This window comes from Kogia breviceps, chromosome X (genome assembly GCF_026419965.1).
Source record: "Kogia breviceps isolate mKogBre1 chromosome X, mKogBre1 haplotype 1, whole genome shotgun sequence".
NCBI classification, from domain to species: Eukaryota; Metazoa; Chordata; class Mammalia; order Artiodactyla; family Physeteridae; genus Kogia; species Kogia breviceps.
In genome coordinates this window covers 101,753,316-101,780,111 of record NC_081330.1, presented here as the reverse complement: position 1 = coordinate 101,780,111, position 26,796 = coordinate 101,753,316, and the positions used below count along the sequence as shown (strand labels likewise).

General features: G+C 39.4%; 1 protein-coding gene across 2 annotated transcripts in view; it reads right to left on the bottom strand.

Annotated features, from left to right (window-relative positions):
- The window catches only part of SRPX (sushi repeat containing protein X-linked), a 110,611-nt gene that overhangs the window by 8,174 nt on the left and 75,641 nt on the right, over nt 1–26,796 (bottom strand). For both annotated transcript variants that reach the window (XM_059049887.2, XM_059049886.2), the window contains one exon: nt 14,871–14,992. In XM_059049887.2, the coding sequence (XP_058905870.1) occupies nt 14,871–14,992 (122 nt within the window). The remainder of the gene's footprint in view (nt 1–14,870; nt 14,993–26,796) is intronic.

Below are 26,796 nucleotides of genomic sequence, written 5' to 3'. Positions count from 1 at the left end.
AAATCCTAAAGATTCTACCAGAAAACTACTAGAGCTCATCAATGAATTCAGTAAAGTTGAAGGATACTGAATACACAGAAATCTCTTACATCCCTATACACTAACAACGAAAGATCAGAAAGAGAAATTAAGGAAACAATCCCATTTACTATCACATCAAGAAGAATAAAGTACCTAGGAATAAACAGACCTATACTCTGAAAACTTAAGATACTGATGAAAGAAACCAAAGATGACACAAACGGATGGAAGGATATACCATGTTCTTGGATTAGAAGAATCGGTATTGTCAAAATGACTATACTACCCAAGGCAATCTACAGATTCAATGCAATCCCTATCAAATTACCAGCGGCATTTTTCACAGAATTAGAACCAAAAAAAATCTTAAAATTTGTATGGAGACATAAAAGACCTCAAATAGCCAAAGCAATCTTGAGAAAGAAAAATGGAGCTGGAGGAGTCAGGCTCCCTGACTTCAGACTACAATATAAAGCTACAGTCATCAAAAACAGTAATGGTACTGGCACAAAAACAAATATAGATCAATGGAACAGGATAGAGAGCCCAGAGATAAACCCATGTACCTATGGTCAGTTAATGTATGACATAGGAGGCAAGAATATACAATGGAGAAAAGAGTCTCTTCAACAGTGGTGCTGGGAAAACTGGTCAGCCACATGCAAGAGAATGAAATTAGAACATTCTGTAACACCATACACAGAAATAAACTCAAAATGGATCAAAGACCTAAATGTAAGGCCACATACTTCAAAACTCTTAGATTAACATATAGGTAGAACACTCACTCTTTGACATAAATCACAGCAATATCTTTTATGATTCACCTCCTAGAGTAATGAGAATAAAAACAAAAACAAACAAATGGGACCTAATTAAACTTAAAAGTTTCTGCACAGCCAAGGAAACCATAAACAAAATGAAAAGACAACCCACAGAATGGGAGAAAATATTTGCAAAAGAAGTGACCAAAAGGGGCTTCCCTGGTGGTGCAGTGGTTGAGGGTCCGCCTGCTGATGCAGGGGACACGGGTTTGTGCCCCGGTCCAGGAAGATCCCACATGCCGCAGAGCGGCTGGGCCCGTGAGCCATGGCCGCTGAGCCTGTGCGTCCGGAGCCTGTGCTCCGCAACGGGAGAGGCCACAACAGTGAGAGGCCCACGTACCCCCCCCCCAAAAAAAAAAAAAAGATAATCACCATCACTAATTATCAGAAAAGTGAAAATCAAAACTACATTGAGAGATGGCTTAAAGATGGCGGAAGAGTAAGACGCAGAGATCTCCTTCCTCCTCACAGAGACATCAGAAATACATCTACACGTGGAACTTCTCCTATAGAACACCCACCGAACGCTGGCAGAAGACCTCAGACCTCCAAAAAGGCAAGAAACTCCCCTCATATCTGGGTAGGGCAAAAGAAAAAAGAATAAACAGGGACAAAAGAATAGGGACGGGACCTACGCCAGTGGGAGGGAGCCATGAAGGAGGAAAGACTCTCACACACTAGAAGCCCCTTCGCGGGCGGAGACTGCGGGCGCCGGAGGGGGAAGCTCCGGAGCCGCGGAGGACAGCTCAGCCACAGGGTGCGGAGGGCAAAGCGGAGAGATTCCCGCAGAGGCTCGGTGCCGACCGGCACTCACCAGCCGGAGAGGCTTGTCTGCTCACCCGCCGGGGCGGGCGGGGCCGGGAGCTGAGACTCGGGCTTCAGTCGGATCCCAGGGAAAGGTCTGGAGTTGGCAGAGTGAAGACAGCTTGAAGGGGGCTAGTGTGCCACGGCTGGCCGGGAGGGAGTCCGGGAGAAGTCTGGAGCTGCCGAAAAGGCAAGAGACCTTTTCCTCCCTCTTTGCTGCCTGGGCGCGAGGAGAGGGTATTAAGTGTGCCGCTTAAAGGAGCCCCAGAAGCGGGCGCGGAGCTGCCGAAGAGACAAGAGACTTTTTCTTGCCTCTTTGCTTCCTCGGGTGTGAGGTGAGGGGATTAAGAGCATCGCGTAGAGGAGGTCCAGAAACGGGCACGAGCCGCGGCTGTCGGCACGGACAGTAGAGACGGGTGTCGGACGCTAAGGTTGCTGCTGCCACCACCAAGAGGCCTGTGTGTGAGCACAGGTCACTCTCCACACCGGCCCTCCCGGGAGCCCGTGCAGCCCACCACTGCCGGGGTCCCGGGATCCAGGGACAGCTTCCCCGGGAGAACGCACGCCGCGCCTTGGGCCTGTGCAGCGTCACGCCGGCCTCTGCAGTCGCGGACTCGCCCCGCCCCCGTGCCACTCCCTCCCCCCAGCCTGAGTGAGCTGGAGCCCCCGAATCAACTGCTCCTTTAACATCGTCCTGTCTGAGCGAAGGGCAGTCGCCCTTGGACAACCTACACGCAGAGGCGGGACCAAGTCCAAAGCTGAACCCCAGGAGCTGTGCGAACAGAGAGGAGAGGGGGAGGTCTCTCCCAGCAGCCTCAGAAGCAGCGGATTAAAGCTCCACAATCAACTTTAAGTGCCCTGCATCTGTTGAAAACCTGAATAGACAACGAATCATCCCAAGTTGAGGAGGTGGACTTTGGGAGCAAGATATACTATTATTTCCCCCTTTTTTTTTCTTTTTGTGAGTGTGTATGTGTGTGCTGCTGTGTGAGATTTTGTCTGTATAGCTTTGCTTTCACCATTTGTCCTAGGGTTAGACTGACCCGTTTTTCTGTTTTTTTTTTTTTTAAGGAAATTTTTCTTCTTAATAATTATTTTTTATTTTAATAACTATACTTTATACTACTGTCTTCTCTCTTTCTTTCTTCCTTTCTTCCCTCCTTCCCTCCTTTCTTCCTTCCATCCCCCCTTTCCTCCCTTCCTCTCTTCCTTCCTCCCTTTCTTCCTCTGCACCTTCCTTCCTTCCTTTCTTGCTCCCTTCCTTCACTTCTTCCTTCCTTTCTTCCTTCCTTCCCTCCCTCCCTCCTTCCTTCCTTTTCTTTCCTTTCTATTTTTTCTACCTTTTATTTTGAGCCGTGTGGATGAAAGGTTCTTGGCGCCCCAGCCAGGCACCAGGGCGGTGTCCCTGAGGTGGGAGAACCAACCTCAAGACACTAGTCCACAAGAGACCTCCCAGCTCCACGTAATATCAGACGGCGAAAATCTCCCAGAGATCTCCATCTCAACACCAAGACCCAGCTTCACTCAAGGACCAGCAAAGAACAGTGCTGGACACCCTATCCCCAACAAAGAGCAAGACAGGTCTACAGCCCCATCCATTAGCAGAGAGGCTGCCTAAAATCATAATAAGGTTACCAACATCCCCAAACACACCACCAGACGAGGACCTGCCCACCAGAAAGACAAGATCCAGCCTCATCCACCAGAACACAGGCACTAGTCCCCCCAACCAGGGAATCTACTCAACCCACTGAACCAACCTTAGCCACTGGGGACAGCCACCAAAAACAACGGGAACTACGAACTTGCAGCGTGCAAAAAGGAGACCCCAAACACAGTAAGGTAAGCGAAATGAGAAGACAGAAAAACACACAACAGATGAAGGAGCAAGATAAAAACACACCAGACCTAACAGATGAAGAGGTAATAGCCAATCTACCTGAAAGAGAATTTAGAATAATGATGGTGAAGATGATGCAAAATCTTGGAAATAGAATAGACAATTTGTAAGAAACAGTTAACAGGGACCTAGAAGAAATAAAGAGGAAGCAAGAAACGATGAGCAACACAATAAATGAAATGAAAAATACTCTAGATGGGATCAATAGCAGAATAACTGAGGCAGAAGGACGGATAAGTGACCTGGAAGATAAAGTATTGGAAATAACTACTGCAGAGCAGAAGAAAGAAAAAAGAATGAAAAGAACTGAGGACAGTCTCAGAGACCTCTGGGACAACATTAAATGCACCAACATTCGAATTATAGGGGTCCCAGAAGAAGAAGAGAAAAAGAAAGGGACTGAGAAAATATTTGAAGAGATTATAGTTGAAAACTTCCCTAATATAGGAAAGGAAATAGTCAATCAAGTCCAGGAAGCACAGAGAGTTCCATACAGGATAAACCCAAAGAGAAACACGCCAAGACACATAATAATCAAACTGTCAAAAATTAAATACAAAGAAAACATATTAAAAGCAGCAAGGGAAAAACAACAAATAACACACAAGGGAATCCCCATAAGATTAACATCTGATCTTTCAGCAGAAACTCTACAAGCCAGAAGGGAGTGGCAGGACATATTTAAAGTGATGAAGGAAAAAAACCTACAACCAAGATTACTCTACCCAGCAAGGATCTCATTCAGATTTGATGGAGAAATTAAAACCTTTACAGACAAGCAAAAGCTGAGAGAGTTCAGCACCACCAAACCAGCTCTACAACAAATCCTAAAGGAACTTCTCTAGGCAAGAAACACAAGAGAAGGAAAAGACCTACAAGAACAACCCGAAACAATTAAGTAAATGGTAATAGGAACATACATATCGATAATTACCTTAAATGTAAATGGATTAAATGCTCCCACCAAAAGACATAGACTGGCTGAATGGATCCAAAAACAAGACCCGTATATATGCTGTCTACAAGAGACCCACTTCAGACCTAGGGACACATACAGACTGAAAGTAAGGGGATGGAAAAAGATATTCCATGCAAATGGAAATCAGAAGAAAGCTGGAGTAGCAATTCTCATATCAGACAAAATAGACTTTAAAATAAAGACTATTACAAGAGACAAAGAAGGACACTACATAATGATCAAGGGATCGATCCATGAAGAAGATATAACAATTGTAAATATTTATGCACCCAACGTAGGAGCACCTCAATACATAAGGCAACTACTAACAGCCTTAAAAGGGGAAATCGACAGTAACACAATTATAATGGGGGACTTTAACACCCCACTTTCACCAATGGACAGATCATCCAAAATGAAAATAAATAAGGAAACACAAGCTTTAAATGATACATTACACAAGATGGACTTAATTGATATTTATAGGACATTCCATCCAAAAACAACAGAATACACATTTTTTTCAAGTGCTCATGGAACATTCTCCAGGATTGATCATATATTGGGTCACAAATCTAGCCTTGGCAAATTTAAGAAAATTGAAATCGTATCAAGTATCTTTTCCGACCACAACGCTATGAGACTAGATATCAATTACAGGAAAAGATCTGTAAAAAATACAAACACATGGAGGCTAAACAATACACTACTTAATAACGAAGTGATCACTGAAGAAATCAAAGAGGAAATCAAAAAATACTTAGAAACAAATGACAATGGAGACACAACGACCCAAAACCTATGGGATACAGCAAAAGCAGTTCTAAGAGGCAAGTTTATGGCAATACAATCATACCTTAAGAAACAGGAAACATCTCGAATAAACAACCTAACTTTGCACTTAAAGCAATTAGAGAAAGAAGAACAAAAAACCCCCAAATTTAGCAGAAGGAAAGAAATCATAAAGATCAGATCAGAAATAAATGAAAAAGAAGTGAAGGAAACAATAGCAAAGATCAATAAAACTAAAAGCTGGTTCTTTGAGAAGATAAATAAAATTGATAAACCATTAGCCAGACTCATCAAGAATAAAAGGGAGAAGACTCAAATCAATAGAATTAGAAATGAAAAAGGAGATGTAACAACTGACACTGCAGAAATACAAAAGATTATTAGAGATTACTACAAGCAACTGTATGCCAATAAAATGGACAACCTGGAAGAAATGGACAAATTCTTAGAAATGCACAACCTGCCGAGACTGAACCAGGAAGAAATAGAAAATATGAACAGACCAATCACAAGCACTGAAATTGAAACTGTGATTAAAAATCTTCCAGCAAACAAAAGTCCAGGACCAGATGGCTTCACAGGCGAATTCTATCAAACATTTAGAGAAGAGCTAACACCTATCCTTCTCAAACTTTTCCAACAGATAGCAGAGGGAGGAACACTCCCAAACTCATTCTATGAGGCCAACATCACCCTGATACCCAAACCAGACAAAGACGTCACAAAGAAAGAAAACTACAGGCCAATATCACTGATGAACATAGATGCAAAAATCCTCAACAAAATATTAGCAAACAGAATCCAACAGCACATTAAAAGGATCATACACCATGATCAAGTGGGGTTTATCCCAGGAATGCAAGGATTCTTCAATATACGCAAATCAATCAACGTGATACACCATATCAACAAACTGAAGGAGAAAAACCATATGATCAACTCAATAGATGCAGAGAAAGCTTTTGACAAAATTCAACACTCATTTATGATAAACACCCTGCAGAAAGTAGGCATACAGGGAACTTTCCTCAACATAATAAAGGCCATATATGACAAACCCACAGCTAGCATCATTCTCAATGGTGAAAAACTGAAACCATTTCCACTAAGATCAGGAACAAGACAAGGTTGCCCACTCTCACCACTCTTATTCAACATAGTTTTGGAAGTTCTAGCCACAGCAATCAGAGAAGAAAAAGAAATAAAAGGAATCCAAATAGGAAAAGAAGAAGTAAAACTGTCACTGTTTGCAGATGACATGATACTATACATAGAGAATCCTAAGGATGCTACCAGAAAACTACTAGAGCTAATCAATGAATTTGGTAAAGTTGCAGGATACAAAATTAATGCACAGAAATCTCTGGCATTCTTATACACTAATGATGAAAAATCTGAGAGTGAAATTAAGAAAACACTCCCATTTACCTTTGCAACAAAAAGAATAAAATATCTAGGAATAAACCTACCTAAGGAGACAAAAGACTTGTATGCAGAAAACTATAAGACACTGATGAAAGAAATTAAAGATGACACAAATAGGTGGAGAAATATACCATGTTCTTGGATTGGAAGAATCAACATTGTGAAAATGACTATACTACCCAAAGCAATCTACCGATTCAATGCAATCCCTATCAAATTACCAATGGCATTTTTTACAGAACTAGAACAAAAAATTTCACAATTTGTATGGAAACACAAAAGACCCCGAATAGCCAAAGCAATCTTGAGAACGAGAAATGGAGCTGGAGGAATTAGGCTCCCTGACTTCAGACTCTACTACAAGGCTACAGTAATCAAGACAATATGGTACTGGCACAAAAACAGAAATATAGATCAATGGAACAGGATAGAGAGCCCAGAGATAAACCCACACACATATGGTCACCTTATCTTTGATAAAGGAGGGAAGGATATACAGTGGAGAAAAGACAGCCTCTTCAATAAGTGGTGCTGGGAAAACTGGACAGCTACATGTAAAAGTATGAAATTGGAACACTCCCTAACACCACACACAAAAATAAACTCAAAATGGGTTAAAGACCTAAATGTAAGGCCAGACACTATAAAACTCTTAGAGGAAAACATAGGCAGAACACTATACAACATAAATCACAGCAAGATCCTTTTTGACCCATCTCCTAGAGAAATGGAAATAAAAACACAAATAAACAAATGGGACCTAATGAAACTTAAAAGCTTTTGCACAGCAAAGGATACCATAAACAAGACCAAAAGACAACCCTCAGAATGGGAGAAAATGTTTGCAAATGAAGCAACTGACAAAGGATTAATTTCCAAAATTTATAAGCAACTCATGCAGCTCAATAACAAAAAAACAAACAACCCAATCCAAAAATGGGCAGAAGAACTAAATAGACATTTCTCCAAAGAAGATATACAGATTGCTAACAAGCACATGAAAGAATGCTCAACCTCATTAATCATTAGAGAAATGCAAATCAAAACTACAATTAGATATCATCTCACACCGGTCAGATTGGCCATCATCAAAAACTCTAGAAACAATAAATGCTGGAGAGGGTGTGGAGAAAAGGGAACCCTCTTGCACTGCTGGTGGGAATGTAAATTGATACAGCCGCTATGGAGAACAGTATGGAGGTTCCTTAAAAAACTACAAATAGAACTACCATACGACCCAGCAATCCCACTACTGGGCATATACCCTGAGAAAACCATAATTCAGAAAGACTCATGTACCAAAATGTTCATTGCAGCTCTATTTACAATAGCCAGGACATGGAAGCAACCTAAGTGTCCATCAACAGATGAATGGATAAAGAAGATGTGGCACATATATACAATGGAATATTACTCAGCCATAAAAAGAAATGAAACTGAGTTATTTATAATGAGGTGGATGGACCTGGAGTCTGTCATACAGAGTGAAGTAAGTCAGAAGGAGAAAAACAAATACCGTATGCTAACACATATATATGGACTCTAAGGGAAAAAATGTCATGAAGAGATTAGTGGTAGGACGGGAATAAAACACAGACTTACTCGAGCATGGACTTGAGGATATGGGGAGGGGGAAGGGTGGGCTGTGACGAAGTGAGAGAGTGGCAGGGACATATATACACTATCAAATGTAAATTAGATAGCTAGTGGGAAGCTGCCGCATAGTGCAGGGAGATCACCTGTGTGCTTTGTGACCACCTAGAGGGGTGGGATAGGGAGGGTGGGAGAGAGGGTGATGCAAGAGGGAAGAGATATGGGAACATATGTATATGTATAACTGATTCAGTTTATTGTAAAGGAAAAACTAACACACTATTATAAAACAATTATACTCCAATAAAGATGTTTAAAAAAAAAAAAAAAAACTACATTGAGGTATCACCTCACACCGGTCAAAAAGGCCATCATCAAAAATCTACGAACAAGAAATGCTGGAGAGGGTGTAGAGAAAAGGGAACCCTCTTGCACTGTTGGTGGGAATTTAAACTGGTACAGCCACTGTGGAGAACAGTATGGAAGTTCCTTAAAAAACTTAAAAATAGAATTACCATATGACCCAGCAATCCCACTCCTGGGCATATACCCAGAGGAAACCATAATTCAAAAAGATACATGCAATGGATCCTCTTTTTAAATACTTAATATTTAAAATTCAGATTAGCCCAATAAGAAAGCAATGCATTTAATGTCAAAATGTCTGAAGATAACTATTACTTTACACACAGTCTGTGTCCTTCCTACGGAAAGTGTGGTACATAAAATTTTACATTTCTTGGGTCAGTTCTTTCCAGAACACCAGTGTCTAATGTTTTCAGATACCTAGAGCTTGGGAATGCTGGAGTTGGACTTGGACCCCAAGTCAGCAGTTGTTTTCATTTTAGGTTTTCATGCATAGCAATTTGAAGTGACCCCATCTGAACCTATTTGTAATCACTTTGAACAAGGTTTAAATTAATGAAATTCTTCCAGAGTCTCAAATTTGGTCACCTGCTTGTTGCATAAGGAGACAGATTCTGGGCTGGGAAGGACCTGACAATTCGTTCTCTGATAATCAACTACTGATTGAAGAGCAAGTTTGTTACTAGAGACTTCGCAGAATTTCTAGAACCCATGAAAGATCTAGAGTACATGATAAGTGAAACTCTAGAAATTAAAAACCTTTCTCTTAGCTGTAAGTGCTATGACCTATTTTTTTAAAGCCCGTCTTAATTCTGTGACTCATTGCATCATACCTTAAAAGAAATCAGAATGGAAGAAATGACCTTATGTTGGTCTTACTTTAAAATCTTTGTGCACATAGTCCTTAGCACTTTGACAGATAAAGCTCTGCCTTTTAGCTCCTTCTCTTGTCTTTATTCTTCCCACTTTTAGACTGTTCCTTTTATTGGTCGTATAATACTACCTTCAAAATTGAATGTATAATAATGTTTCTGCACATGGACAAACTGTATTTTAACGACTCGTGTAATAAAGGCATACAGTTAAAAAAAAATACATGCACCCCAATGTTCACTGCAGCACTGTTTACAATAGCCAAGACATGGAAGCAACCTAAGTGTCCATGAACAGACGAATGGATAAAGAAGATGTAATACATATATACAATGGAATATTGCTCAGCCATAAAAAAAGAATGAAATAATGCCATTTGCAGCAACATGGATGGACCTAGAGATTATTATACTAAGTGAAGTAAGTCAGAGAAAGACAAATATCATGTGATATCACTCATATGTAGAATCTAATTTTTTAAAAAATGATACAAATGAACTTATTTACAAGAGAAACAGACTTACAGATATTGAAAACAAACTTATTGTTACCAAAGGCGAAGTGTGGGGGGGAGGGATAAATCAGGAGCTTGGGATCAATATATACACACTCCTATATATAAGATATATAATCAACAAGGACCTACTGTATAACAGGGAACTCTACTCAATATTGTGATAACCTCTATGAGAAAAGAATCTTAAAAAGAATGAATCATGGATGGACTTAGAAATTATCATATTAAGTGAAGAAAGACAAAGGAGGACAAATATCATATGACATCACATATGTAGAATCTAAGAAAATGATATAAATGAACTTACTTTTACAAAACAAATAGACTCATAGACATAGAAGACAAACTTATGGTTACCAAAGGGCATAGTAGGGGGTGGGGGGGGAGAAATTAGGAGTTTTGGATCAACACATACACACTACTATATATAAAGTAGATAGAAACAACAAGGACCTACTGTACAGCACTGGGTACCATATTCAATACCTTATAATAACCTATAATGGAAAATAATCTGTAAAAGAATACATATATATGTATAACTGTATGACTTTGTTGTACACCTCAAACTAACAAAATTGTCAATTAACTACTTCAATTTAAAAATGGTTAAAATAAAAAGATTTTTAATTTTAAAGGTAGATATATTAGTAAAAGTAGTGGATTTATAAAGCTAATATAAAGGTTAAAAGACAAAAGTGGTAAAATAACTACAATAACTGCTTAAGGGATACACGGGATTAAAAGATATAAAATGGGACATCAAAAACAAAATGTGTGTGGAGCTTTAGAATGCCTTCAAACTTAAGTTGTTATATTTATAATGGTCCATTTTAAGTTGATAAGTTAAATGTAAGCTTCATGGTGATCACAAACCAGAAATCTATAATAGATACACAAAAGATAATGAGAAAGGAATCTAAGCATAGCACTAAATTCATCAAATCACACAGGAAGAGAATAGAGAAGAACGTAACAGAGGAACTATAAAACAGCCAAAAAACAATTAACAAGATGGCAGTCTACCTATCAATAATTTAAGTGGACTAAATCCTCTAATCAAAAGAAAGAGTAGCTGAATGGATTAAAAAAAACCCACCTATCTATATGCTGCCTACAAGGGACTCACTTCAGATGTAAAGACACACACAAAGTGAAGGAATGGAAAAATATATTCTATGCAAATGGAAACCAAAAGTAAGCTGGATCACTGTTCTTATATCAGACAAAATAGACTTTAAAACAAAGACTATAATGAGATAAAGGGCAATACATAATGATAAAGAATTCAATCAAACAAAAGGGTATAATATTTGTAAATATATATGCAGCCAACATAGGAGCACTTAAATGTATAAAGCAAATATACAGACCTAAAAGGGAAATAGTAGGACAATGATAGTAGGGGACTTTAATATCCAGCTTACAACAATGGATAGATCATCCAAAGAGAAAATCAGTAATGAAACAGCCTTTAACACGTTATACCACATAGGTTTAAACAGATACATAAAGAACATCCCATCCAAAGCAATAGAATATATAGTCTTCACGTGCACATGGAACATTCTCTGGGATAGATCACGTTAGGCTATAAAACAAGTCTTTATTTAAAATGATTGAAATAATATCAAGCATCTTTTAAGATAACAATGTATGAAACTAGAAATCAAATATGGAAGAAAACTGGAAACATTCATAAATAATGTGGAGATTAAACAGTGTGTTACTGGACAATCAGTGGGTCAAAGAGAAGTCCAAAAAATACCTTCAGTCAAATGAACATGGAAATAAAACATAACAAAACTTATATGAGATTCAGCAAAAGCAGTTCTAAGAGAGAAGTTCAGGGCAATAAATACTTATCAAGAAACAAATCTCTAAACAACCTAACTTTACACCTGAAAGAATTAGAAAACAAAGCCCAAAGTTAGTAGAAGTTAGGAAATAATAAGGATCAGAGCAGAAATAAATGAAGAAGAGACTAAAAAGATAATAGAAAAGACCAATGAAGCAAGAGCTGGTTCTTTGAAAAGGTGAAATTGATAAACCTTTAGCTACACTCACCGAGACAGAGGGGGCTCAAATAAAAATCAGAAATGAAAGAAGAGACGTTACAACTGATACCACAGCTATACAAAGGATAAGAGACTATTACGAACAATTATACGCCAACAAATTTGACAGCCTAGAAGAAGCAGGTAAATTCCTAGAAAAATACAACCTTCCAAGACTGAATCATGAAGAAATAGAAAATCTGAACAAATTACTATTAAGGAGATGGAATCAGTAATCAAAAACAAACAAAAAGTCCAGGACCAGGTGGTTTCACTGGTGAATTCTACCAAATATTCAAAGAAGAATTAATTCTACCAAACATTCAAAGAATTAATATTAATCCTTCTCAAACTCTTCCAAATACTAGAAGAGGAGGTAACATTTCAAAACTCATTTAACAAAGCCACCATTAGCTGGTAACCAAAACCAGAGAAGGACACCGGAAAACTACATGCCAATATCCCTGTTGAACACAGATGCAAAAATCTTCAACAAAATATTCATAAACAGAATTCAACATACATTAAAAGGATCATACAAGTGAGATTTACTCCAGAGACGCAAAGATGGTTCAACATCTACAAATCACCATGTTATACCATATTAACAAAATGAATGATAAAAATCATATAATCTTAATAGCTGCAGAAGAAGCATTTGACAAAATTCAGCATCCATTTATGATAAAAACCTCTCAACAAAGTGGGTATAGAGGGAACATAACTCGACATAATAAAGGCCATATATAAACACATGAAGTTAGCCCACAGCTAACTTCATACTCAATGGTGAAAAGCTGAAAGCTTTTCCTCTAAGATCAGTAACAGGCCAAGGATGCCCACTCTTGCCACTTGTATTCCATATGGTATTGTCAGTCCTAGCCAGACTCAATAGGCAAGAAAAAGGGGGGAAAAAGCCATCCAAATTGGAAAATAAAGTAAAACTGTCATTATTTGCAGATGTCATGATATTATACATAGAAAACCCTAAAGAATCCATCAAAAAGCTGTTAGATTAATAAACCAATTCAGTAAAGTTGCAGGATACAAAATAAATATACAAAAATCTCGTGCATTTCTATACACTAATAAGACAGTAACAAAAAGAGAAATAAAGAAAAATCACTTTTATAATTGTATGAAAATGAATAAATACCTAGGAATAAACTTAGCCAAGGAGTTGAAAGACGTGTACACTGAAAACAATAGGACATTCCATTTCAAACCTGTGAAGCCTTTGGTAAAACCACAAGGCCAGTGGTTCACTCACTGTGATCCCCAGACCAGCAGCATCAGCAACACCTGGAAACTTGCTAGAAATGCAAGTTCTCAGGCCCTGCCATAGACCAAATGAGTCACTCTGGGGGTGGGGCCCAGCACTCTGTTTCAACAGCCCTCCCGGAGATTCTGAGGCAGGCTAAAGCTTGAGAACCACTGCATAATTCATTTATACAACTTATTTGTTTAAATCATCCTCAGCCTACAGAGGTCTACAGTAGCCCCAACATATAAAACCTGAATGATAGCAGTTTTCTTAAATCAGATTTTTCTATTCTTCAAATTTAAACAATTTAAAAATCACATTAAGATTCTCTCTATATATCTGCAATTCTGAAAAAACCCTTTAGTCAATTCTGCAACAGGTTTTTAAAAAAATCATTGACATAGCATATGAGCAGTTAGTTCTAAATAAGCAATAGCTTCACGAAACTTACTTCGAGAATTTTCAATAAAATTTTTCAGACGTCAACAATCCTCTTAAGTTTTCCTATCTTCAAATTGAAGTGTTGGTAATTATAAATATGCTCTTAAAAGGCTACTATCACCCCTGGAAATAGTAAAGCTGTTTCCATTTAGAGTCATTTACTTACTTAGCACCAACATGGTACCAGGCACTGTGCTAGGTACTAGGTAGCAAATCTTGAAAACATCTGGTACCGACCTCAAAAGTGTTACCCCTAGGGACGTACTAAATGCAAATGCAGTAGGATAAAAAATGAATAAATAAAAGCTAATGAGTATTCCCAGGCTTCTCCTTCTTTCAGCCAACTAAGGAGAATTCAGGCCTATTTTTTTTCTTTTTCCATCCCTCGCCTTCTGAGTTTTTGACCCTGGTGTGGATGGGGCTGAGTCTCTTTGCGTGGAGAGAGGTATAAACCAAACATGCGGAGGGTCAGAAGGCAGATGGAAAATAAGGAAGTTAGAAAAAAGAAGCTATTGTGTCAATCTGTAACATCACTTGCTAAGGACATATTTCTATCATAATCTCTCAAGGAATTTCTGTGAACCTCTTTGAAAATCTGTGGTAGGGGTCACCACATTCTATTTCATTTTCTTCTTCCTGGGTATATACAAAGACTACATTTCTATAGTAGGAGGAAAAAGAGGCCAAGCCTGGAAAGGCTAAATTGGAGGCCTGCCCTCTTAAGAAGACCAAGGATTGCTTAAGTCCTTTTTGCATTCTGTCCCCTTCCCGTCCCACTCCCACCAAGGGGAAAAAAAAACAAAGACAAAGCAAAAACACCTGGAGGGGGCAGGAACCCTGGTAATTACCCACTGCATCATGTATTTGGACAAGCAGCCACATGCCAACTAATATTGTTATAATACTCCCAGAATAAAAGTAATTAAAGGTTGAAGGTTGCCTGGAATCAAAAATGAATAGAGAGAAATCAGGGAACCTGATCAGAAAAAAGCACTTTTATAGGTAATAACACTTAAGAATAGAACTTCGCCCTACCTGAGCTGCAGAGCTAGGGCTGGAGGCATAATCTTTGCTCCTATCCTGCCGATGAGGGTCGGGAACACACCTACCAGCTCCACTACGGTGATGTGTCGAAGATCCAGGCCACATTGTGCTTGCTGGAAAAAAACAAACAAACAAAAACCCAAGCAGGGAGGTGTGAGCATGGCTAAAGAAAATTCCATGTCAAACTACAGACCCACAGGAGCAGCACTGTTCTGTTTGGGGAAGTTTATTTGCCCACTCCAAACTGTCCTGAAGATAGCTGAGAAATTCGAGTTCAACTAATGGCTATAAAACCTAAATACCTTCCTAGAGGAATCTTTCAGAAATGGCTTGGCAATGAGATTTTGAAAACCTAAGCAAAATGGCAGTGTATGTATTTCCAGATGGGCTGAGACTTTGCATGAACCAAGTTTCCTAAAAAGTGTCCAAGACCACCCCCAGAGGATTATAATTTGTCTTTGCAAGGACAAAAGAATATTTCCAGTGTCCCACTATCTGCCCTTGTTTTCACCCCTCACACCGCCTTCCCGAAGCACCCCCAACATGAGCATGGTGAAGAAATAAGGATAAGCAATTCCAACCCTCATCTGATGCTCTGGTTTTTCACATCTGGTGACCTGGCCTTGGCAGTTGCCACCCAGGGACAGCCCTTGATGGCCTGGCTCTGGTGACCAGAGGGGCTGGAATTCCTGGGTCCCATGTGACTCTAACAGTTCTTAGTGGGCTACCACCCCTGGGGCATTGCACAGACAGCAGACTGAAACACACCCCCAGTTTCTGTGGAAGAGGCCTCATTTTTTGTCCTGGATCATCAACCTTAAGCGCAGGCTTCAGGCTTGGCATACATCTAGAGGCCTACAGAGAGGCCCTCGGGGAAGGTAGGCCAGGGATGCCATCTTTGTGTTCTCCATCTGGAGATTTCCCCTGCTACACCCAGGCAGGGGAGGTGATACATGGTCCCACCCACTACAGATTGAGGCTCCTGGCCCTTCCAGACCAGAAAGCCTGTTTGGGAAAATTTGAGAGCTGCCTGAAGTGGGCCCTCCCAGTGCCACCCAGGCAGGAGCCCAGGTTATAGCCCTAGGCACTGTGGAGTGTGGCCCCCATCTGATAGGAAGGGTTTGTGAGAACACCTAGAAGCTGTGTAACCCAGCAACTCAAGCTGAGAGGAGGGGGGACAGAGCTGATGGGTACCAGGGCAAAGAAACTGGCCCTATTCAGCCAGGGAACTTGCGGCATGAGTTGGCTTGAGTCAAGGCCACCAACAAAGAGCATTAGTGGCATTTGAGGTGTTTTTCCTGCTGTGCCCAGGAAGGGAAACTGATTCACAACCTCACTTATTACTGAATACTACCTTCAGACCACCTGACCAAGGAACCTAACCCTAACACACAGGAAGCTGCATCGCCCATCTAACAGCCCTGCTTACAGTGGCGCTTGAATAGAGTACAGCCCATGGCTTTCTCTGTCTGCAAAGGAAAACTGGTGGCCTCACCTAACCAAAATATTCAGTGCTCACTCTTGCCTGATTTGAGTCCCCAGACAATGAGCCACACAGGCCCTGGGTCCCGTCCTGTTGCTTTGCCCGGGCAGGGAAGCTAATTCATAGCCCCACCTACTGCTGGGTATAGTAGTACCCAGTCCAAAGCATTTAGTAAGCCTGACCAGAATCCAGACAGTCATGAAGCCCATCCTACAGCTGTATTTGGGCAGGGAACCAAGATAGCAGTCCTATCCAGCTGTTCTCAGCCAGTGGCACGCCCCCACCCCTAACCTCAGAGCTCGAACAGATGCCTTGCCCAAACTGACCCTAATAACGGGCCTGACCTGCCCAAGGATGTTACCAACAGACATATCCAGAAACCTAAACAGAGCTGACTGGTGAAGAATTGTCTGTGTCAAAGTAAACCTGAAAGTCTGGAAAAAGAGATCACTTATTCAAATGAACAGACACTGGTATAAAGAATCAAGGATCATGAAAAAGCAAGTATGTATGATACCACCAAAGGTAAGTAATAAAGGGCCAATAACTGACCCTAAGGAAATGGAGAGCTATGAACTTTCAAAGAATTCAGAATAATCATCTTAAAGAGGTTTCGTGAGCTACAAGAACAGACAACTAAATGAAATTAGAGAAGTAAACAAAATGAGTTCAACAAAGAAATATAAACCATGAAAAAAAATCATAGAGCTGAAGAATAGAATAACTGAACCAAAGAATTCAATAGAGAGCTTCGGACTTCCCTGGTAGTGCAGTGGTTGAGAATCCGCCTGCCAATGCAGGGGACACGGGTTCGAGCCCTGGTCCGGGAAGATCCCACATGCCGTGAAGCAACTAAGCCCATGAGCGACAACTACTGAGCCTGTGCTCTAGAACTCACAAGCCACAACTACTGAAGCCCGCATGCCACAAGTACTGAAGCCCGCGCACCTACAGCCCATGCTCCCCAACAAGGAGAAGCCACCGCAATAAGAAGCCTGCACACTGCATCGAAGAGTAGCCCCCACTCGGCACAGCTAGAGAAAGTCTGCGCACAGCAACGAAGACCCAATGCAGCCTAAAATAAATTTTTAAAAAAGAGACAGCTTCAAAAGCAGACTCAACCATGCAGAAGAATCAGAATCCTGGAAAACAGGACATTTGAAATTATCCAATCAGAGGAACAAAAAGAAAAAATAATGAAAAAAGATTGAAGGGAGCCTACAGGACTTATGGTACACAAAGAAAAATATTTGAATTTTTGGAATTCCAGAAGGAGAAAAGGGACAAAAAGTGTATTTAAGTCAATAATGGCTGAAAACTTGCCAAACCTGGGGAGAGAACTAGACATCCAGATCCAAAAGGCCCAAAGGATCCAAATAGGTTGAACCCAAATAGGGCTACACCAGGACATATTATAATTAAATTTTCAAAAGTCAAAGTCAAAGAATTTTAAAAGCAGCAAGAGAAAAGAGAGAAGTTACATACAAGGGAACCTCCATAAGACTATCAGTGGATTTTGTAATGGAAATTTTTCAGACTAGAGGAGAATGGTAGGACATATTCAAAATACTGGGGGGGAAGGGGGACTTCCCTGGCAGTCCAGTGGTTAAGACTTTGCCTTTCAATGCAGGGGGTGTGGGTTCGATCCCTGGTTGGGGAGCTAAGATTCTGCATACCTCACAGCCATAAAACCAAAACATAAAACAGAAGCAATATGGTAACAAATTCAATAAAGACTTTAAAAATGGTCCACATGAAAAAAAAATCTTAAAAAAAATATTGGGGGGAAAACTGTCAACCAATAAATTCTACACCCAGTGAAGCTCCCCTTCAGAAATAAAGGAGGGATACTTTCCCTAAAAAACAAAAGCTGAGAAAATTCATCATCACTAGACATGCTTTACAAGAAACGTTATAGGAAGTTCTTTGAGTGGAAGTACAGTCAGCCCTCCATATCCACAGGTTCTGCATCCACAAATTCAACCAACCGTGGACCATGTACTATATGTACAAGTGGAGGATCCATGGATGTGGAACCCACAGATACAGAGGGCTGATCATGGGACATGAGCATCCACAGATTTTGGTGTCCGCAGCAAGTCTTACAACCAGTTCCCTGCAGATACTGAGGGATAAATATAAAAGGATGATAATTAACATCATAAAAACGTAAGAAGGCAGTGTAAAACTCACTGCTATGGAAAATATAGTCAAACTTGGATTCTGTAACATGGTAATAGTGGTATGTAGTTCACTTACAGCTCTAGTTTAAAAGTTACAAAAGAAACATGGTCAATGGAGACAAGATGGCAGAGTAGGGGAACATAAGCTCACCCCTTCTTACGAAAACACCAAAATCTCAACTAACTGCTGAACAACCATCGACAAAAAATATGCTGGAGGGACTTCCCTGGTGGTGCAGTGGTTAAGAATCCTCCTTCCAATGCAGGGGACATGGGTTCGAGCCCTGGTCCAGGAAGATCCCACATGCCACAGAGCAACTAAGCCCATGTGCCACAACTACTGAGCCTGTGCTCTAGAGCCCACGAGCCACAACTACTGAGCCCACATAATGCAACCACTAAAGCCTGTGCTCCGCAACGAGAAGCCACCGCAATGAGAAGCCACCGCACCGCAATGAAGAGTAACCCCCACCTGCAACTAGTGAAAGCCCACACGCAGCAACAAAGACCAAACACAGCAAAAATAAATTTTAAAAAAACAACACTGGAACCTACCCAAAAAGATACCCTACATCCAAAGACAAAGAAAAAGCCACAACAAGATGGTAGGAGGGGCACAATCAAATCCCATACCCGCTGGATGGGTGAACCACAAACTGGAAAATAATTATACAACAAAAGTTCTCCCACAGGAGTGAAAGTTCTGAGTCCCACATTAGTCTCCCCAGCCAGGGGGTCTGACAATGGGGGGAGGAGCCCCCAGAGAATCTAGATTTGAAGGCCAATGGGGTTTGATCACAGGAATTCCACAGGACTGGGGGAAACAGAAACTCTACTCTTGGAGGGCACACACGAGGTCTCGTGCTCACCGGGACATGGGAAAAAGCAGTGACCTCATAAGAGACTGGGCCAGATGTACCTGCTAGTATTGCAGGGTCTCCTGCAGAGGCAGGGGCGGGAGGGGGCAGCTGTGGCTCACTGCAAGGACAAAGACACTGGTAGCAATAGTTCTGGGATGTACTCATTGGCGTGAGCCCTCATGTAGGACGCCATTTTCTCATCAAGACCTGGCCCCACACAACAGCCTGTAGGCTCCAGTGCTGGGACACCTCAGGCCAAACAACATTAAACACTCCAACATTCGCATTATTGAAGTCCCAGAAGGAGAAGAGAGAGAGAAAGGACCTGAGAAAATCTTTAAAGAGATAATAGCTGAAAACTTCCCTAACATGGGAAAGGAAACAGTCACCCAAGTCCAGGAAGTGAAGAGAGTCCCAGGCAGGATAAACCCAAGGAGGAATGCGCCAAGACACATAGTAATCAAATTGACAAAAAGTAAAGACAAAGAAAGAACATTAAAAGCAACAAGGGAAAAGCAACAAATAATATACAGGGGAATCCTCATAAGGTTATTAGCTGATTTTTCAGCAGAAACTCTGCAGGCCAGAAGGGAATGGCATGATATATTTAAAGTGCTGAAAGGGAAGAACTTACAACCAAGATTACTCTACCCAGCATGGATCTCATTCAGATTTGGAGAAATCAAAAGCTTTACAAACAAGCAAAAGCTAAGAGAATTCAGCACCACCAGACCAGGTTTGCAACAAATGCTAAAGGAACTTCTCTAGGCAGAAAAGAAAAGGCCACAATTAGAAACAAGAAAACTACAAATGGAAAAGCTCATTGGTAAAGGCAAGCATACAGTAAAGGTAGGAAATCATACACACAAATATATCAAAACCAGCAATTGTGAGAAGAGGAGAGCACAAATGCAGGATACTGGAAATGCATTTGAAGTTAAAAGAGGAGCAACTTAAAACAATCTTGTTTATATATAGACTGCTATATCAAAACTTCATGGGAACCACAAACTGAAAATCTACAGATCACAAGAGAACAGAACAAAAGAAGAAGAGAAGAAAAAAAGACCTACAAAAACAAATCCAAAACAATTAAGAAAATGGCAATAAGGAACATACATATCAATAATTACTTTAAACGTAAACAGATTAAATATTCCAACCAAAGACAGACTAGTTGAATGGATCCAAAACCAAGACCCTCATATATGCTGTCTACAAGAGACCCCCTTCAGATCTAGGGACACATACAGACTGAAAGTGAGAGGATGGAAAAAGGTATTCCATGCAAATGCAAATCAAAAGAAAGCTGGAGTAGCAATACTCATATCAGATAAAATAGACTTTAAAATAAAGACTGTTACAAGAGACAAAGAAGGACACTACATAATGATCAAGGGATCAATCCAAGAAGAAGATATAACAACTATAAATATATATGCACCCAACATAGGAGCACCTCATATATAAGGCAAATACTAACAGTCACAAAAGGAGAAATTGACAGTAACAATAATCATGTGGGACTTTAACATACCATTTTCACCAATGGACAGATCATCCAGACAGAAAATCAATAAGGTACACAGGCTTTAAATGACATATTAGACTAGATGGACTTTGATATTTATAGAGCATTCCATAAAAAGCAGCAGAATACATGTTCTCAAGTGCACACAGAACATTCTCCAGGATTGATCACATGCTGGGCCACAAAGTAAGCCTCGGTAAATTTAAAGAAAATTGACAACATATCAAGCATATTTTCCAACCACAACTTGAGGAAAAACTATTAAAAAACACAAACACATGAAGGCTAAACAATATGCTACTAAACAACCAATGGATCACTGAAGAAATCAAAGAGGAAATTTTAAAACACCTGGAGACACATGAAAGCACAATGATCCAAAACCTACAGGACTCAGCAAAAGCAGTTCTAAGCAGGAAGTTTATAGCAATACAATCTTACCTCAGGAAAGAAGAAACATCTCAAATAAACAACCTAACCTTACACCTAAAGCCACTACAGAGAAAGAAGAACAAACAAAACCCAAAGTTATCAGAAGGAAAGAAATCAAAAATCAGAGCAGAAATAAATGAAACAGAGATGAAGAAAACAATAGAAAAGTTCAATGAAACTAAAAGCTGGTTCTTTGAAAAGACAAAATTAATAAGCCTTTAGCCAGACTCATCAAGTAGAAAAGGGAGAGGGCCCAAATCAATACAATCAGAAATGAAAAAGAAGTTACAATGGACCCCACAGAAATACAAAGGATCATAAGAAACTACTACAAGCAACTATATGCCAATAAAATGGACAACCTGGAAGAAATGGACAAATTCTTAGAAAGGTACAACCCCCCAAGACTGAACCAGGAAGAAATAGAAAATATGAAGAGACCAACCACAAGTAATGAAATCGTAACTGTGATTTTAAAACTCCCAACAACCAAAGTGCAGGACCAGCTGGCTTCACAGATGAATTTTATCAAACATTTAGAGAAGAGTTAACACCTATCCTTCTGAAACTATTCCCAAAAAACTGCAGAAGTAGGAAGACTCCCAAACTCACTCTATGAGGCCACCATCACACTGATACCAAAACTAGACAAAAATAGACAAAGATAACACACACACACACACACACACAATAACAGGCCAATATCGCTGATGAACATAGACACAAAAATCCTCAACAAAATACTAACAAACCAAATCCAACAATACATTAAAAGGATCGTGCACAATGATCAAGTGGGATTTATCCCAGGTATGCAAGGATTTTTCAATATCCACAAATCAATCAGTGTGATACACCACATCAACAATTTGAAGAATTAAAAAACATAAGATCATCTCAATAGATGCAGGAAAAGCTTTTGACAAAATTCAACACCCATTTATGATAAAAACTCTCCAGAAAGTGGGCACAGAGGGAACCTACCTCAACATAATAAAGGCCATATATGACAAACCTACAGCTAACATCATACTCAATAATGAAAAGCTGAAAGCATTTCCCCTAAGATCAGAAACAAGACAAGGATGCCCACTCTTGCCACTTTTATTCAAAATAGACTTGGAAGTCCTAGTCACAGCAATCAGAGAAGAAAAATAAAAACAATCCAAACTGGAAAAGAAGACTGTCACTGTTTGCAGATGACATGATACTATACATAGAAAATCCTAAAGACACTACCAGAAAACTACTAGAGCTCATCAGTGAATTCAGTAAAGTTGCAGGATACAAAATTAATACACAGAAGTCTGTTGCATTTCTATACAGTAACAATGAAATATCAGAAAGAGAAATTAAAGCAACAATCCCACTTATCATCACATCAAGAAGAATAAAATACCTAGGAATAAACCTACCTAAGGAGGCAGAAGACCTGTACTCTGGAAACTATAAGATGCTGATGAAAGAAAGATGATACAAACAGTTGGAAAGATGTACCATGTTCTTGGATTGGAAGAAATAATATTGTCAAAATTACTATACTAGGGCTTCCCTGGTGGCACACTGGTTAAGAATCCACCTGCCAGGGCAGGGGACATGGGTTCGAGCCCTGGTCCAGGAAGATCCCACATGCCGCGGAGCAACTAACCACAACGGGTTCGAGTTGTGTGCCACAACTACTGAAGCCCACGTGCCTAGAGCCCATGCTCTACATCAAGAGAAGGCACCACAATGAGAAGCCCATGCACCGCAATGAAGAGTAGCCCCCGCTCACTGCAACTAGAGAAAGCCCGCAGGCAGCAATGAAGGCCCAACGCAGCCAAAAATAAATAAATAAATAAATAATTTAAAAAAAATTTACTATGCTAACCAAAGCAATCTACAGATTCAGTGCAATCCCTATCAAATTACCAATGGCATTTTTCACAGAATTAGAACCAAAAAAAATCTTAAAATTTGTGTGGATACACAAAAGACCCTGAATAGCCAAAGCAATCTTAAGAAAGAAAAATGGAGCTGGAGGAATCAGGCTCCCTAATTTCAGACTATATACTACAAGGCTACAGTCATCAAAATAGTATGGTACTGGCACAAAAACAGACATATAGATAAATCAAACAGTATAGAAAGCCCAGAAATAAACCCATGCATCTATGGTCAATTAATCTACGACAAAGGAGGCAAGAGTATACAATGGAGAAAAGACAGTCGTCTGTTCAATAAATGGTGCTGGGAAAACTAGACAGCTACATGTAAAAAAAAAATGAAATTAGAACATTATTTAATACCATACACAAATATAAAATTAAAAAGGACTAAAGACCTAAATGTAAGACCAGATACCATAAAACTCTTAGAGGAAAATAGAGGAAGAACACTCTGACATAAATTGCAGCAATATTTTTTTCTATCTGTCTCCCACAGTAATAGAAATAAAAATAAACAAATGGAACCTAATTAAATTCAAAAGCTTTTGCACAGCAAAGGAAACAATAAACAAAAAGACAACCCACAGATTTGGAGAAAACATTTGCAAGCAATGCAACCTGCAAGGGATTAATCTCCAAAATTAATGAACAGTTCATGCGGCTCAATATAAAACAAACAACCCAATCAAAAAAAAAAAAAAAACGGGCAGAAGACCTAAATAGACATTTCCCCAAAGAAGACATACAAATGGCCAAGAAGCATATGAAAAGATGCTCAACATCACTAATTATTAGAGAAATGCAAATCAAAACTACAATGAGATATCACCTCACACCAGTCAGAATAGCCATTATCAAAAAGTGTACAAACAATAAATGCTGGAGAGGGTGTGGAGAAAAGGGAACCCTCCTACACTGTCGGTGGGAATGTAAAATTGGTACAGCCACTATGGAGAACTTAAAAGTATGGAGGTTCCCTAGAAAACTAAAAGTAGGGGCTTCCCTGGTGGTGCAGTGGTTAAGAATCCGCCTGTCAATGCAGGGGACACAGGTTCGAGCCCTGGCCCAGGAAGATCCCACATGCTGCAGAGCAACTAAGCCCATGCATGCACCACAACTCCTGAGCCTGCACTCTAGAGCCCACGAGCCACAAATACTGAGCCCACATGCCACAACTGCTGAAGCCCTCGTGCCCAGAGCCTGTGCTCTGCAACAAGAGAAGCCATGACATGAGAAGCCCACGCACCGCAACAAACCGCTCACCACAACTAGAGAAAGCCCGCACACAGCAACAAAGACCCAACACAGCATAAATAAATAAATAAATAGATAGATAGATAGATAAATTTATAAGGAAAAAAACCCCTAAAAATAGAGCTACCATATGATCCCGCAATCCCACTCCTGGGCGTATAACTGGAGAAAAACATGGTTCAAAAGGATACATGCACCCCAATGTTCATTGCAGCTCTGTTTACAATAGCCAAGACATGGAAGGAACCTAAATGTCCATCGACAGATGAATGGATTAAGAAGATGCAGTACATATATACAATGGAATATTACTCAGCCATTAAAAAGAATGAAATAATGCCATTTGCACTAACATGGAGGGACCTGGAGATTATCATACTAAGTAAAGTAAGTCAGACAGAGAAAGACAAATATCATTTGATATTGCTAACATATGGGATCTAAAAAAAATGATACAAATGAACTTATTTACAAAACAGATACAGACTCACAGACTTAGAGAAAAAACTTATGGTTGGTTACCAGGGAGGAAGAGTAGTGGGGGAGGGATAGAGTAGAAGTTTGGGATTGACAGGTACACACTGATATATTTAAAGTAGATAACCAACAAGGACCTACTGTATAGCACAGGAAACTCTGCTCAATATTCTATAATAACCTAAATGGGAAAAGAATTTGAAAAAGAATAGATACATGTATAACTGAATTACTTTGCTGTACACCTGAAACTAACACAACATTTTAAATCAACTTTACTCCAATGTAAAATAAAAATTTTTTTAAAGGTAACTTAGTAAAAAATGGTAAAAATAACTAAAACTACAGTAATTAGGTACACAATATTAAAAAATATGTAAATTGTAACATCAATAACCTAAAATGTGAAGGGAGGAGAAGTTAAAGTATAAAGCTTAAGACTTTATTGAAGTTAAGGTGGTATTAGTTTAAAATATTGTGTTTTAATTTTAAGATTTCTTAGAATGTAAGCCTCATGGTAACAAGGGATAAACCTGAATTACAAAGAATGATAAAATCAAAGCATACTAATACCTCACAACATCAAAACACAATAAAAGAAAGCAGGATAAGAAGGAAAAATGGATCTAGAAAACAACCAGAAAACAATTAACAAAATGGCATAAGTCCTTATTTATCAATAATTACTTTAAATGTAAACAGATTCAGTTCTCCAAACGAGAAACAGAATAGCTAAATGGATTTTAAAAAAAAAAAGATTCAATGATATGCTGCTTACAGGAATGACTTTAGCCTTCAAGGTACACATAGGCAGAGTAAATGGATGGAAAAATATTTTAAGCAAATAACTCAAAAAAGTCACGGGTAGTTAAATCAGACAAAATAGGCTTTAATTTTTGAAACGGTAAAAGGAGACAGAGGTGATTTTATAATGATAAAGGGATCATTATATCATGAAGTTATAAAGATTATAATTATTGACGTGCCCAACATTGGAAAACTGAAATATCAATACATAAAGCAAAAACTAATAGAGCTAAATAAAAGGAGAAGTAAACAGCAATACAGTAATAGTTGGGGACCTTAACACCTCACTTTCAACAATGGATAGATCATCCAGACAGAGAAATCAATAAGGTAAGAGCACATTTGAACAACACTATAGACCAAATATAACTAACAGACATTCACAGAATATCCTATCCAACATCAGCCAGAAAACACGTTCTTCTCAAGTGCACACAAAACATTTTCTAGGATAGACCGTATGTTAGGTCACAAAATACGTCTTAGAAAATTCAAGAAGACTGAAATCATACCAAGTATCTTCTCTGACCACATTGGTATTAAACTAGAAATCAGTATCAAGAGGAAACTGGAAATTCACAAATACATGGAAATTAAACAACATTCTCCTGAATAACATATGGATCAAAGAAGAAATTAAAGGGGCAATAAAGTATCTTGAGACAAAAAGTAGAGAAACAACATACCAAAACTTATGGGATGCAGCAAAAGTAATTATAAGAGGGAAGTGCACAACAATAAAAACCAACATTAAAGAGCAAGAAATTTCCCAAATAAACAACCTAACTATGCCTTAAGGAGCTAGACAAAGAACCTGAGCCCAAAGTTATTAGCAAGAGGAAGGAAATAATGATTAGAGAAGAAATAAATGAAATTGAGAACAGAAAAACAATAGAAAACATTAACCAAACTAAAAGTTGGTTCTTTGAAAAGATAAACAAAATTGACAATCCGTTAGCTAG